Below are 13,161 nucleotides of genomic sequence, written 5' to 3'. Positions count from 1 at the left end.
ACATACAGACAATACACTCATACACATAACATAAAAATAATAAAGTATTTTTTAAACGTGCTCGGCCCACAAGCTTACTGTTCCGTCTCCACCCCTGCAGATAAAGGCTGGTGGTGGGAGAATGCCATCGCTGCCCTTTCTCAGGGACACTTTCTGATCAGCTGGCTTGTCCGCAAGGTGAGTAGATCTAGCATTAAGTCCACCTTACCCAAGCCTCATCTAAACCTGAATGACCACATTGCAAGGCTCTATGCCATTTAACAATATTGCTTTAATGGAAGATGTTCTAGATGTAATAAGCATCTAATTGTTTGCAAAATGTGTATGCCTTTTAATAGTAAACATCAATGATAAACAGAGCTGGGTATGAGTTCAAAGTAGCAAAGAAATGTAGAAAGGTTTTAATTGGTAACGTGTTGCTGCAATCAGGACAAGAGTCCAGTGTGGGAGCTGAAGGATGGCTCAGCGGTTAAGAGCACGGACTACTCTTGCAGAGGTTCAATTCCCAGCACCCACATGGCAGTTAAGAACCATCCATTAATTCCAGTTCCAGGGGAATCTGATAACCTCTTCTGATCTCTGAGGCATTGCACAACATGGATGCACTCACATACATGCAGGCAATACACTTGTACACATAAAATAAAAATAAATGTAGCCAGTTTCTTGACTAAAAGTCAAAATGTCCTTGGGCCTGTTAGCAACATACTCTGTTCCAAAGGCCAAAATTGTCAGAGGTATTAGGGAGCTTGTATCTAATCCTTAAAAGATTTTAGGGTTACCTCTTCAGAGGGGGGAATGTTGGAGGAGAGGGAGTGGGCATGGATTTGATCAAAGCACCTTATATGCATGTATGAAATTCTCAATAAAGTTTTTGTAAAAATTAAATAAAAAAGAGTCCAGTGTGAGCTGAGCTCAGCTCTGATTTGTGCAGATGGATCTGGGTATTTCAAAGAATAAAGAAGGAAGCGGGTAAATAGAGACTTAAACACTCAGGGAAGAGACAAGCTACAAACAGCAAAAAGGGTTAGGTGCCTGTGAAGCCTGCCAGGGCTGCTATCTGACTTGCTGAATGAAGCTGGGCTCTATTTTCAGGTGCTAGCCGTTTTTTTTGTTGTTGTTGTTTTTTTGTTTTTTTTTTTATAGCCCCAACTGACCTGGAACTTGCTATGTAGACCAGGCTGGCCTCAGACCCAAAGAGATCCACCTGCTTCTGCCTCCCAAGTGCTGGGATTCAAGGCATGTGCCACCATGCTCCTAAATTATGGGGGAAGGGTTGGCATACAGAGCATCTTAATCATCTTTATACCCCCTTTCTCCATTGACCCCCATCCTATAGTCCCCTCCACTCGAATTCATACATTCTGTCATTTATGTTAAGGCCTATCATGTCTAGTTAGTGTCCCTAGACATCCCTCAGTGCAAGTTCATCCACTGAGGTTTAGTCAGCTTATCTAGAGTTTTGCATGGAACTTGTGTATGCTGACACTATTGCCATACAATCATATGAGCAGGTTCCCAGGAGCTGGACTCTATTTCTTTCCTTATGGTCATGCATCTCCTCCCTGGCTCTTACAATCTTTCTGCCCCCTCTTCCACAATGAGCCCTGAGCCCTGGGTGGATGGATTTTAATATTGGAGTTCTGTCCAAGGACCCACACTCTGCAGACTTTTATTCTCTATGTTTTGGCCATTTGTGACCTTTTGTTTTCCTGGCCCTCTGTTGCAAGGGAGAGCTTCATTGATAAGAATTGAAAATGCATTTGTGTTCTCTTCATCCCTTGTTCTGTGGCCCATGAGCCTTAGGTGTACAGAGGTTGCATTCTAGATGTGCCAATTAGGCTTGGGCAATTCAGACAATATGTATGTGACCAGTTGTGGAACTAATAATCTCTGTCTGTTGAAAAAGAAGCTTCTTTTATGAGGGGGACTGGGATACTTGTCTGTAAATTTAAGGATCCATATTTTGCACATAGTAAGAAATTATATTTGTCTAGGAATGTGACAGCCTTGGGGTTGTCTTTAAGATCTGTGACTTCTCCAGCTATGTGTATTTGCCTAGGTTTACAGTACCACACATAAGTTTTCTCCCATTGAGTGGGCTTTAAGTCCAATTAGGTAGCTGTTGATTAATTACCCCCAAGGTAAAAGTGCCACTACAACACCAGTGTCGTTTGCTGTGCTGGTCATTGATAATGGTTTTTAGGCCTTGAAGCTGAGGTTGGACCACCAATTGATGTTCTCCCTTACCAGCTTGCATAGAGCTCTCCAAAGCTATGAGAGCTAGTCTTCAGGGGAGGTGGCTTCCAGGTCATTTCCTGCTCCATTGCTCCAAATCCTATGTCTGGAATATGTCCTGTCTTCAGCAATAGGGTCTTACCTTCAAGCTCTGGGAGGCAATCAAGGGCTATGGCAATAGCCTGTGTAATTTTGGAAGTCTCTTGAACTACCCTGGCCAACAACTCAAAGGAAGGTTTCTCCTAGCTGGTACTGTCTCTTGTTATCTAGCCTTTAGCTATACACATATACTCACTTAGAGATATTGTATGTGTAATTTTTCAGTAGGTTTTTGGACTAATAAAATTCCCTCTTTTTTATACTAGCTAGGCACTATTTATCTCCTCTCTCTCTCTCTCTCTCTCTCTCTCTCTCTCTCTCTCTCTCTCTCTCTCTCTCTCTCTCTCTCTCTCTCTCTCTCTCTCTCTCTCTCTCTCTCTCTCTCTCTCTCTCTGTCTTATCCTCCCTCCCCGCTATCCCCATTTAGGCTGTTCCCATTTTCCCCATCCTGTCTGCTATGGTCCTACCTCTCTTGAGTTCCTTCTTCCTCCATAGTTCCTTGTATAGTCCTTCCTCTCCCCCTCCCATTTAACTACCCCCATTTTACGCATTCCTCCCTTAGTAACACCTGTCCCCTACTGTTCTTCTTGCTTGGGTTCCTTCTTTTCCTTTACCTCCCTGGTTCTCTTCCATTTTCCTGGTTCCTGCAGTTACATCAGGGTATATACTTACATATAAGGATTTGGTGCTAGGATCCACAAATGAGGCAGAACATATGGCTTTTGTTTTTCTGAGTCTGTGTTACTTCACTTAGTATAACAGTTTCTAGTTCCATCCATTTACCTGCAGGTGCTAGCTCTTTTAACAGACTTGAGTTTTCTCAGTCTTTAAAGGGGCTAAGGTTATCTTAGGAACTTGACCTTGATCTATGAGAAACAGTTAGTGTTCCAGTCAGAGGTATTAAAGGATGATGTGGGAATTCTTGTATAAATCTTCTTGTGAGGGTATGTGTCCATTTCATCCATTTCAGTGATGGAAACACCTAAGATTGGAATGGCTGAATCTTATTTAATTGAGGAAAAATAAATAATAATGTGTAGTAAAGCTGTGTTTAATGAAAAAAAATTACCTTTAAATTTACACATAGTAAAATGCACAGATCTTAAGAGTTTAATGTCTTGAGCTAGGCACGGTGGTACATGCCTTTAATCCCAGCACTTGGAGGCAGAGGCAGGCGGATCTCTGTGAGTTCGAGGCCAGCCTGGTCTACATAGTGAGTCAGGCCAGCTGGGGCTACAGGGAGACCCTGTCTCAAAAAGACCAAAAAAAAAAGTTTATTATCTTTTGGCAGTTGTGCAAACCCAGTTATCCATATAGTCTCCAACTAATCAAGGTACAGAAGATTTCCAAGTCCATGGGATTTTCCCCGCTGTTTCTTTCCACTCAATTCCAACTCCTGCCCCACTCCACCCCACTACCTGACTGCCCCAGGTTGCTATTCTTTGACATCTGTCGCCATCAGAAAGTCATGCCTGTAGTAGAATTCCTTTACATGAAACATGGACTGTGGGCTCTGCCTTTCACTCATCATGTCTGTCATGCTCAGCTGTGTTGTTCATATCACTAGCTCGTTCCATTGTTTTTACCCCTCGGGCAGTGCTGGGGATCAAACCCACCACCTCACACATGCTGGACAAGTGCTCTCCTACTGAGCCACCCACAACCCCATCACATTCCATTTCATTCCTGAAGAATATCCAGTTGTATGAATATGCCACAAATCATCTATTTGTCTATTGATAGCCATTAGAGTGTTTCCAGTCAGGGGTATCAAAGGATGTTATGGGAATTCTTGTATAAATCTTCTTGTGAGGGTATGTGATTCATTCCATTTTAGTGAGGGAAACACCTAAGATTGGAATGGCTGGATCTTATTATTTGAGGAGAAACAAAATAATAATTACTTATTATTTTTAAAATAATATTATTTTTGTTTTATCTAATGAGTGTATTACCTGCATGTGTATACATGCACCCATGTCATACAATACAGAGATCAAAAGAGGGCATCAGATTCCCTGGAAATGGAGTTACAGACAGTTGTTAGCTGCCATATGAGTGCTGGGAACTGAACCCAGGTTCTCAGCAAGAGCAGTCAGTGCTCTTAACGGTTGAGCCATCTCTCCAGCCCCAGTAACTCTTATTTTAAGTGAAAAGCTAACTGGGTTTCCATGTGGCCACAGATTGTGTAGCTGTCATCACAGCCAAGTTTACAGTATTTCCATTTTCCGGAAGGAAGCCCTGTGCCCATTGGCACTTACACCATTCCCCTCCATCTCCTGAGACACACAGGCACTTGTCTTCCCTGACTATCACCCAGATGAAATTAGTCATCACACCTTCCCAGTTTCTTATTAATGTTCTTTTGCTTGTTCTCACAGAACTTTGTGAGAGACAATGAATTTTTTTTTACAATAATTGGTATAGACAATATAATTCGACAAATATTCTATTACTCCTACAACCTCGCTTTATAATTCCACTAAGTTCTGAACAAACCAAGTGAAGTCAAAATATCTCACTCAAGGGCTGGTGAGATGGCTCAGTGGGTAAAGGTGCTTGCTGCCAAACCTCATAACCTGAATTCAGTTCCTAGAACCCACATGATGGAAGCAGAGGACCTGCTCCTGTAAGTTGTCCTCTGACTTCTATGTGTACACCATGGCACCCACATCTGTGCACGCACACACACACACACACACACACACACACACTAAATGTAAGTAATATAAAATAAATAAAAATAGTTCATATGTATATGGCCAAGGGAAATAACAAACCCTTGCTGTGGCCTTGTGGCTTGTGGGCCACATGATGGAGCCTTTGCTGACACCAGTTTTGAATTGTTGTTTCTTGACCACTTCCCCATCCCCACCCTTCACAGTGCATCTTAGGATGGTGAGTATAAAATGAACTTTCAGAAAGTGGCGACTGTGAAGGAGGAGAGGCAGGTCAGGTCCCTGATGCAGAGTTCTTGAGCAGATCAGCTGGGTGAAGGAGCACAAGTGGAAGTGAGGAGTTAGAAGGCGACCACTTCACTGTCCACATCTCAAACCTTTGCAGGTCTTCTAGACTTCAGTCAAGCTTCCCGTTCTTTCAGCCCAAGCCTTTGCCAGTTGAGTCCACTGACCCACTGAGTTGCATGCTTATTCCACACCCTGCAGCCACCATTTCCACAGTCTAGCTCCCGTCTGTACCTTGGCACTTGGCTCTTGTGCTGGTATCCTAGAAGAGGATAGCTCCCCTGCCGTGACTTCCATCATTCCTAACACTTACCTGGTGTCATCATTGCCTCTGTCTTCTTGGGAAGTTTGTGGTGGTTAAGAACCAGGTGATAACCCTACTTCGCACAGTGCCTATCACAAAGCAGTATTCAAGAAGGGGCTGTGCGGAGAACAAATGAATCGAGAAACACAGACTGTCTGAAAATCATGCAGCCTGTGTTTGGTGAGGTCAGCCTAGGACTTGGTGACAGTTCTAGCTTTTCTGGAAAAATCCCTGCCAAAGCTGAGGTTTTTTTCCCTCTCAGGAGCCCCCATGACAGTAGGATCCAGCTATGGCTTAATAGAAGGAGAATGTTCTTTGGACTGTTTGTCCTTCAGTGTGGGTGGTTCCCTTGGACAGTGTTGCCAATGATGGTTTGTCTTTTTGTTCAGACCTTGAGTGACTCAGAAGACTTTGAAGCAGCTGTTTACAAACTGGCCAAGACTCCCCTCATTGCTGATGTTTATTATATTGTTGGTGGTACAGCACCCCAGGAGGGAGTTGTCATCACCAGGAACAGAGGTGGCCCAGCAGATATCTGGCCTCTTGATCCCTTGAATGGAGCGTGAGTAGAACTGAAGTGTCTTCATCAAATTGGTATTTTATTTGCTAAAGCATGAATTCTTTTACAATTTACTATTCTGAATGACCTTGGGTAAGATAAGATGTTGTACTCTGTTGTAGGTGGTTCCGAGTTGAGACAAATTATGACCACTGGAAGCCAGTACCCAAGAGGGATGACCGAAGGTAGAAGCCTTTGTTGTTTTCTGATTGTTTCTTTTCTTTTTGTTTTTTTGAGGCAACATCTTATTCTGTAGCCCAGGCTAGCCTAAAATTCATCATGTAGTCTGAGCTGGCCTCAAACTCAGAATGTTCCTCCTGCCTCAGCCTCCCCAGTACTGGGATTATAGACATAAGCCACCATACCCAGCCCCAAAGGTAGATTTCTAAACACTTTTCACAATCCTGATGTCTTCTGGTAGTCAGGAGACTGTCTTCTTCCTACAACAGGGAAAGAAGAGACCTACAGGTGCTGTGCCCTTCCAGAAAATATGCCTGCCCCCCTCACCAGGGCCCAGACAGGGTAGAGGGCACAGTGTGTGGAGGAGGGCTTTGGGGAGCGCCTCTCTGGTGGGGTTGAAAGGATGCAGTTGACCCTGACCTCAGGGTGAGGAGCTCTAAAACTCACCATGAGTGAGTGTATTGCCTGCATGTGTGTAAGTGTACCGTGTCATGCAGCACCCAAGGAGGACAGACGAGGGCATCGGATCCCAAGAACTGAAATTAACGAAGGTTGTTAGCTGCCATGTGGGTGCTGGAATTCCAACTCGGGTCTTCTGCAAGAATATCCAGTGCTCTTAACCACTGAGCCATCCCTCCAGACTCACATTGTCCTTTCTAATTGTGGAAGTCCTATTACAAATTGGTCCCCTAAAAATGAGAAGTTGTATATTTCACTAAACTTTATCATGTGTTGGGTGGCAGTGATTCATTTCTGCAGCAAGGATTCCAACTTCCTTGATCACCAGGTCATCCAATTGAATGGTGAGACCCAGCTGAAGCAGGGAACATGGCCAGGAATCAGAATCTGTTTTGAGGAAAGGGAGGCTGGGCCATGGGTTATGCCTCTCCAAATGACAGCTGATAAGAGTCAGGATTTCCTGAAGTGCCCAGCAAACTTTTTACCTTTGTCCTTACAGAACACCTGCCATCAAAGCCCTAAACACCACAGGGCAGGCAAACCTCAGCCTGGAGGCCCTTTTCCAGGTAACTCTCGCTCCATTCCCTGCTTACTTGGGGTGTTTGGTATCCTAATGGTAATGAAAAATTCTCTGAAATCAAGCAGAATGTTGCAGTAAAAGTTTTGTATGATCGAAAACATTTTTTAAAATCACATAATATTTTCAGAATTTGATTCTGTACAGGTTAGAGTGTCTATCTTCACCTAAATTTTTCATATTAAAAAATAAATGAGCATAGTTGTGATGTGTCATTGTTTTAAAGGAAAAGCAAGACTTTAAAAATCTATAACAACCATTCTGAGGTACTACACCAAGGTGCTATGAAGTGTTAGCTTGTTATACTCTTTAACATTTAATTAATTAATTATTAATTTGGAGAGAAGGGAATGCCATAGTGCATATGTGAGGGGCGGAGACATTGTAGAAATTGGCTCTCTCCTACCATGTGGATTCTGCGGCTCAAACTCAGGTCTTCCGACTTGGTGACAAGCACCTTTAACCTTGAGCCATCTCACAGGCCTAGTGGTTATATATTCTTATGTATATTCTACAAGTATTTCTTTGACCCTTTAATAGTTTTGTAATTTTTTTTCCTATGCAGGTTTTATCAGTGGTTCCTGTTTATAATAAGTAAGTTGCATTTTAAACACAACTGTTCATTTTTTCCCAAGAACTGGAATTTCAGAGCAAAAGCCCTGGTCTAGCAGCCCCCAAAGTTAGGCTCAGCTACTGTTGCGGAGTTCAGGACCACCGGGAAAGACCACTCAGACTCAAAAAGTTCCAAATCAGCCGAATCTATTTAGCTAGCCAATTTAGGGAATGCTGCCCTAAATGGGAGGAGCTGGGAGCTTTTTAAAGGTAAAGTCCAAAAAGCAAAGCGCTTGGTACAAGATTTAAGCTTTTACAATTTCATTAGTATTTTAAAGAAAAGTCCTCAGGGCAGGCACACTGGCGGGGTGGAGGATGGAGGGGAGAAGGAAGGAAAGCCATGAAACCATACAGGTTTAAAGCCTGCATGGGGGTTGGACATGTGACTGACTGGCAGCCACATGGCTGGGAAGGAAGTTTTAGAGAAAGTAAAGAAATATGAGATGCCAGGGGCAGCCCACAGCCTTAAAGAAAGCATGTTTAGAAAAGGGATATGTAGAAGCAAAGGCAAGAATTCAGAAAAGCAGGAAGGCTCACAGACTACATGACTGTAGCTGGTTCGGAAGTTCTGGGCTAGGTGGAATTCTAGGCAGGAAAAGTTCATTATCTCATTAATACACCAGGTATTCCGCCCATCCTTTTAGCATAACATAAAGTGAGCCCGCCTTCCTAGGGGTGGTCTTATGACCAGATGATTGACCAGTTAAACAAAATGGAGGAGCTTGGGGTATTACATTACCAGTGTTACTATGCCAATTAAAGAGAAGCATATCGGCTGGCGGGGGAGCAAGAAATTAATTCTGAAAAGCAGAATTAATGATGTTGGGAAGAGGAACAAATAAAGGGTCAAGTGATCCTAAGGTCATTTTTTTGTGTGTATGTGTGCATTTTTTTGAAACAGGCTCTCTCTGTACCTTCAGCTGGCCTGGAACTTGTTGTGTAGACCAGGCTGATCTTGAACTCACAGTGATCCACCTGCCTCTGCCTCCCGAGTGCTGGGACTAAAGGTGTGCACCACCACTCCCCTAAGGTAATTTTTCAGGTCCTGATCTGAGCTTTCTGTTTAGAAAGGAAGAATTGGGGTGGAGGAGGAGATATGTGTAATTAAGCAGTCGTGGCCCAGGTACTGGTTGATCACTGTTGCAGAACTTGTTCTGAAAGGTGGTCACAAGAAGTCTTTATTGCTAGAGGAGGTGGACTGCTTCTCAGGCGATAACTGTGCTCTGGGTACAGCGTGATCATCATAGATAATATCTCTCACCTTGGGGGCTGATCTATCCTGGAAGGCTTTATTGTTCCTAGAATCCAAGGACTGCAGGTTTATGGGTGTTTTGTAGGGGTCTGGATCAGGACATTGTAAAAACCTGACAGCAAGATGCTGCTGTTACTCATATCTTTGTGTCCTTAGCCTTGAAAGGGGTTGAGATAGTTCAGGTATCAGCAATTTCTGGATAGACACTCCTTGCTGGATTAACATGCCTGTGTGCGGAGGTGAACAGGTGACCCAAGCAAAGGACACAGATGCAAAATGAAGGCAGAGATGCCAAACTTTATCCTGTTTTCAGTTACTTTATGGGCCCAAGTGAGGAGTCAGCATTAGTTGTTGTTAAGCAAAAATGGCTTCTCAGAGCCTGTTATAACCTCCCCGCACACCCCGGCTCCCCAGGGATCCTTGCTCCTGTGGTCAGGTGTTATAGGTGCTATGGACGCAGCACCGAACAAAACCAAGTCTCAAGGCGAGAGGAAGGGGGCAGGTGCATACAGCACGGCTCCCGTGAGAAATTCATAAAGAAAACGAAAGCTAAAGGGAATCAGGAGACCCACAAGGAGGTGGGCAGTGAGTGATGTGTTCACCCCCTCAGTCTGAGACTGTCCTCTCGATGAACTTTCATGAGTTCATGAATTCCCTCTTAGAACTCAACTTTTGGCACACTGCTTTCCTTTCTCTTCCCAAAGAGTTTCTGCTACCTGTTCCCAGGCTCTTCCTTCTTCTACAGGCAACTTGTTGTTAGTGTTTCTCCCTTTATGTATTTATTTTTGATTTTTAAAATATTTTCTTATTTTTATTGTTTATGTGTATGAGTATATTGCCTGCATGTATGTAAGTGCATCCGTGTCATGCAATGCCCTTGGAAGTCAGAAGAGAGTATCACATTCCCCTGGAACTGTAGTTACAAATGGTTGTCAGCAGCCATGTGGGTGCTGGGAATCAAATCTAGGTTCTCTACAAGGGCAGCCAATGCCCTCCACTGCTAAGCCATCTCTCTAGCCCTTATTTTTTATTTTTTAAAGTGTACTTGATAGTAGCAGTCTGTGAGCTAGGATTTCCCTGGCCTGAGATTTAACTCACACACTTTTCTAAGGTAAAGGGCTGTGGGACATTTAGTTCAGCCTGGGAGGAAGCTGTGCAGGAAGCTGGCGGTTCCCTGTCACCATGGCAGCAAAGCTGAATAGGCAGTGTCCTCTCTAGAGGTGGGCCCAGGAATGGGAGGCACATTAGGGGTAGCTGTCACTACTACAGCAGGAAGCTTTGAGGAGTCCGATTTAAAAAGTCCTACTTGGCTTTCCTCCGGCTTGTCAAAATAGGAGGAAAAACCATTTTGACGTCTTGATTTATATGTATTTTAACCATTCTGACGTGTGGGCCTCTTCGAATTCTTGTCCTAGATCTCAAGAGACAGGAAGGGCTTCATATTTATCCCCTTTGAACTATTAAGGAAAGTGATACGTATAATAATTTGTCTTGCTATTTTCAGCTACACAATTTATACTACAGTGATGAGCGCTGCTGACCCTGACAAGTACATGACTAGGATCAGAAACCTGAGCTGAAGGTAAGCAGAGGACTGACGCCTTCGAGCTGTGAAAGATTTGCCAGTTTGTCACTGTTTGGGTTGGGTGGTGGGTGCTGATTTTACTCCTTAAGACTTAAATGTACATATTTTCTAACAAGGGTTTGGCATATGATTGTTATCAGTAGGTATTGTATTTTTTTTATTTATTTATTTATTTATTTATTTACTTATTTATTTATTTATTATTTTTGGTCTTTTTGAGACAGGGTCTCCCTGTAGCCCCAGCTGTCCTGGAACTCACTATGTAGACCAGGTTGGCCTCGAACTCAGTGTTCTGCTTGCCTCTGCCTCCCAAGTGTTTGAACTAAAGGCATGCGTCACCATGCCCAGCCTCCATTAGGTATTTTGTTTTAAAGAGTTCATATGACACTGAAATCACCCAGTGCCTCTGCCTGTTACTTCTTAAATCTTGCTGTCAGGGCCCACAGAGGGGACAAATACATAGGACACCTATGTGTCCCCAGAGTCATAGTGAGACCCAGTAACTGTAGCTTCAGAAGACAGAATCTAAAAGTAAAGGACACTTGTTGTTTCAGGTTCTTGTGAACCTTTCACTGGGGTGAGGGGGATGGGGGAAGGTTGAAGGCAGAGGCCTCCCTCCTGTTGCCCCTGACTCAGACTCTGGGCAGCACCTATTGCTGGGCCCCAGGCTCCTGCCAAGGTCTCTGGAGTTTGTAAACCTGGCCTGATGGTATGGTCAATCTTTATCATGGGAATGTAGAAACATCACCATTTGAATTAAATACATGTATTTTTTTTTCTTCTCTTACAGATGACCTTTTAAATGAAATTGTTGAGGAGCTGCACTTAAAAAAAAAAACTAAGTGAAAGTATTGTATTGTTTTCTGCACAGTACAGACTCCTTCCTCATTCAGCTTTTCAGTCTTGTGGATTTGGATGAAGTGGGGAGAAGCTGTTGTCTTGCACCCTTCTGGTCCGTTTGATCCTTATTAAGAATCCACCCTGGCTTGAACAACACAAAGATAATTGGTCAGAGGTCAGGCTGTATTCCTGGACTTTATTCTCAGTTTCTAGTGATTTATTGTTCATTCTTCTGCTTTTCCATTGCAAAGACAACTCAGTGGTTAAGGACACTGGCTATTCCTGCAGAGGACTTAGATTCAGTTCTTAGAACCAACACTGTGGCTCAAACCATCTGTAACTTCCACTCTAGGGGACCTGCCACCCTCTACTGGTCTCTGAGGGCATTGCACTCAATACATTTACATTCAAGCAGGCAAACACACACATAAAATAAAAATAAATAAATTAAATTTTAAAGTTTCTTCTAAGCCTAGGGGTGTAGCTCAGTGTCAGAGAACTTGCTCAGCAAGTATGAGGCCCCAGGTTCTGTCCCTAGCACCCGCCCCCCCCCCACACATAATAAAAAACATTTCCTCTTAAGAAGTAGAAAACAGTAGTTTGGATAGAGCTTATTCAAAGATGTGTTAGTCTGACCTGTGATTTCATATTTCCATGATATTCTTAATTTTATACTGTTTCTAATGAATTTTTAAAAAATAATTTTTTACAAAAAAAAAAACTGCTTTCTTAGTACTTTTAAAAATTATGAGCTGGGACCTCCCTCTGCTTCCCTGGGACTGCACGACCCGCAGGCTTCTCTCCAACCCACAGACCCATGTCCTCCGCCTTGACTCCCCTACCTCATTCACCCTCCCATCTCCCCTGCCCATCTTTCCTCCTAGCCTGGGTCCTGTCCCATTCATTGTCTTGGCACCCCAGAACCTGGAGGACCACCACTGCTTCCTGATCCTTTGCATCCAGACCAACCCAATTCCTTCTCTGGTCCCCAGGAGTATTCTGGGCCTGGCCCTGCCCTAATCTCCCTCTACTTCCCTGGGCCTCCCCAACCCACCAGCCTCTTTCCTGGGCACAGGGGCTGACCTTTCCTCTTCCTGATCCTTTGCATCCAAACCAACCGAGCTCCTAAGTGCAGTCCCCTGGAGCCCTTGGGGCACTTCCCACCCCCATCTTCCTTTGCATCTCTGGGTGGCATGGCCACTAGCTGCCCTAGACCAGCATCTTTTCTGGGCTAGGCTCCCAGGCCAGTCCAACCCCCAAATTCCCAAGGCCAAAATCGTTCCTGGAGGGATCCAGACCTTAGAAGAAAGCCTGAGAGCATCTGATCCTCATCTAATTTGCACCTCTGTGGGAACTCCTGAAGACAAAAGCAATCTAGCCATTCCAATATGAAATCAAAGGAGAGAACCAGAAGCTTAGACAAACCAGCTTTTCATGCCCCAAAAGTAAACCACAGAGACACATAAAGTTCACAAAAAGAAGCAGACCTAAAC

General features: G+C 43.8%; 1 protein-coding gene across 1 annotated transcript in view; it reads left to right on the top strand.

The window, feature by feature from the left end:
- Positions 1-12,225, top strand: part of Naaa (N-acylethanolamine acid amidase) — a 28,934-nt gene extending 16,709 nt beyond the window's left edge. Inside the window, exons 5-11 of the mRNA XM_008843533.3 lie at positions 101-177; positions 5,994-6,166; positions 6,286-6,348; positions 7,302-7,368; positions 7,945-7,973; positions 10,748-10,825; positions 11,619-12,225. Coding sequence (XP_008841755.1) covers positions 101-177; positions 5,994-6,166; positions 6,286-6,348; positions 7,302-7,368; positions 7,945-7,973; positions 10,748-10,823 — 485 coding nt within the window. The 3' untranslated portion in view covers positions 10,824-10,825; positions 11,619-12,225. The remainder of the gene's footprint in view (positions 1-100; positions 178-5,993; positions 6,167-6,285; positions 6,349-7,301; positions 7,369-7,944; positions 7,974-10,747; positions 10,826-11,618) is intronic.
- The last annotated feature ends 936 nt before the right edge of the window (positions 12,226-13,161 follow it).

Source organism: Nannospalax galili, unplaced genomic scaffold, assembly GCF_000622305.1.
Source record: "Nannospalax galili isolate Female #2095 unplaced genomic scaffold, S.galili_v1.0 scaffold800, whole genome shotgun sequence".
In the NCBI taxonomy this organism is placed as follows: Eukaryota; Metazoa; Chordata; class Mammalia; order Rodentia; family Spalacidae; genus Nannospalax; species Nannospalax galili.
This window is presented reverse-complemented; position numbering and strand designations above follow the sequence as displayed.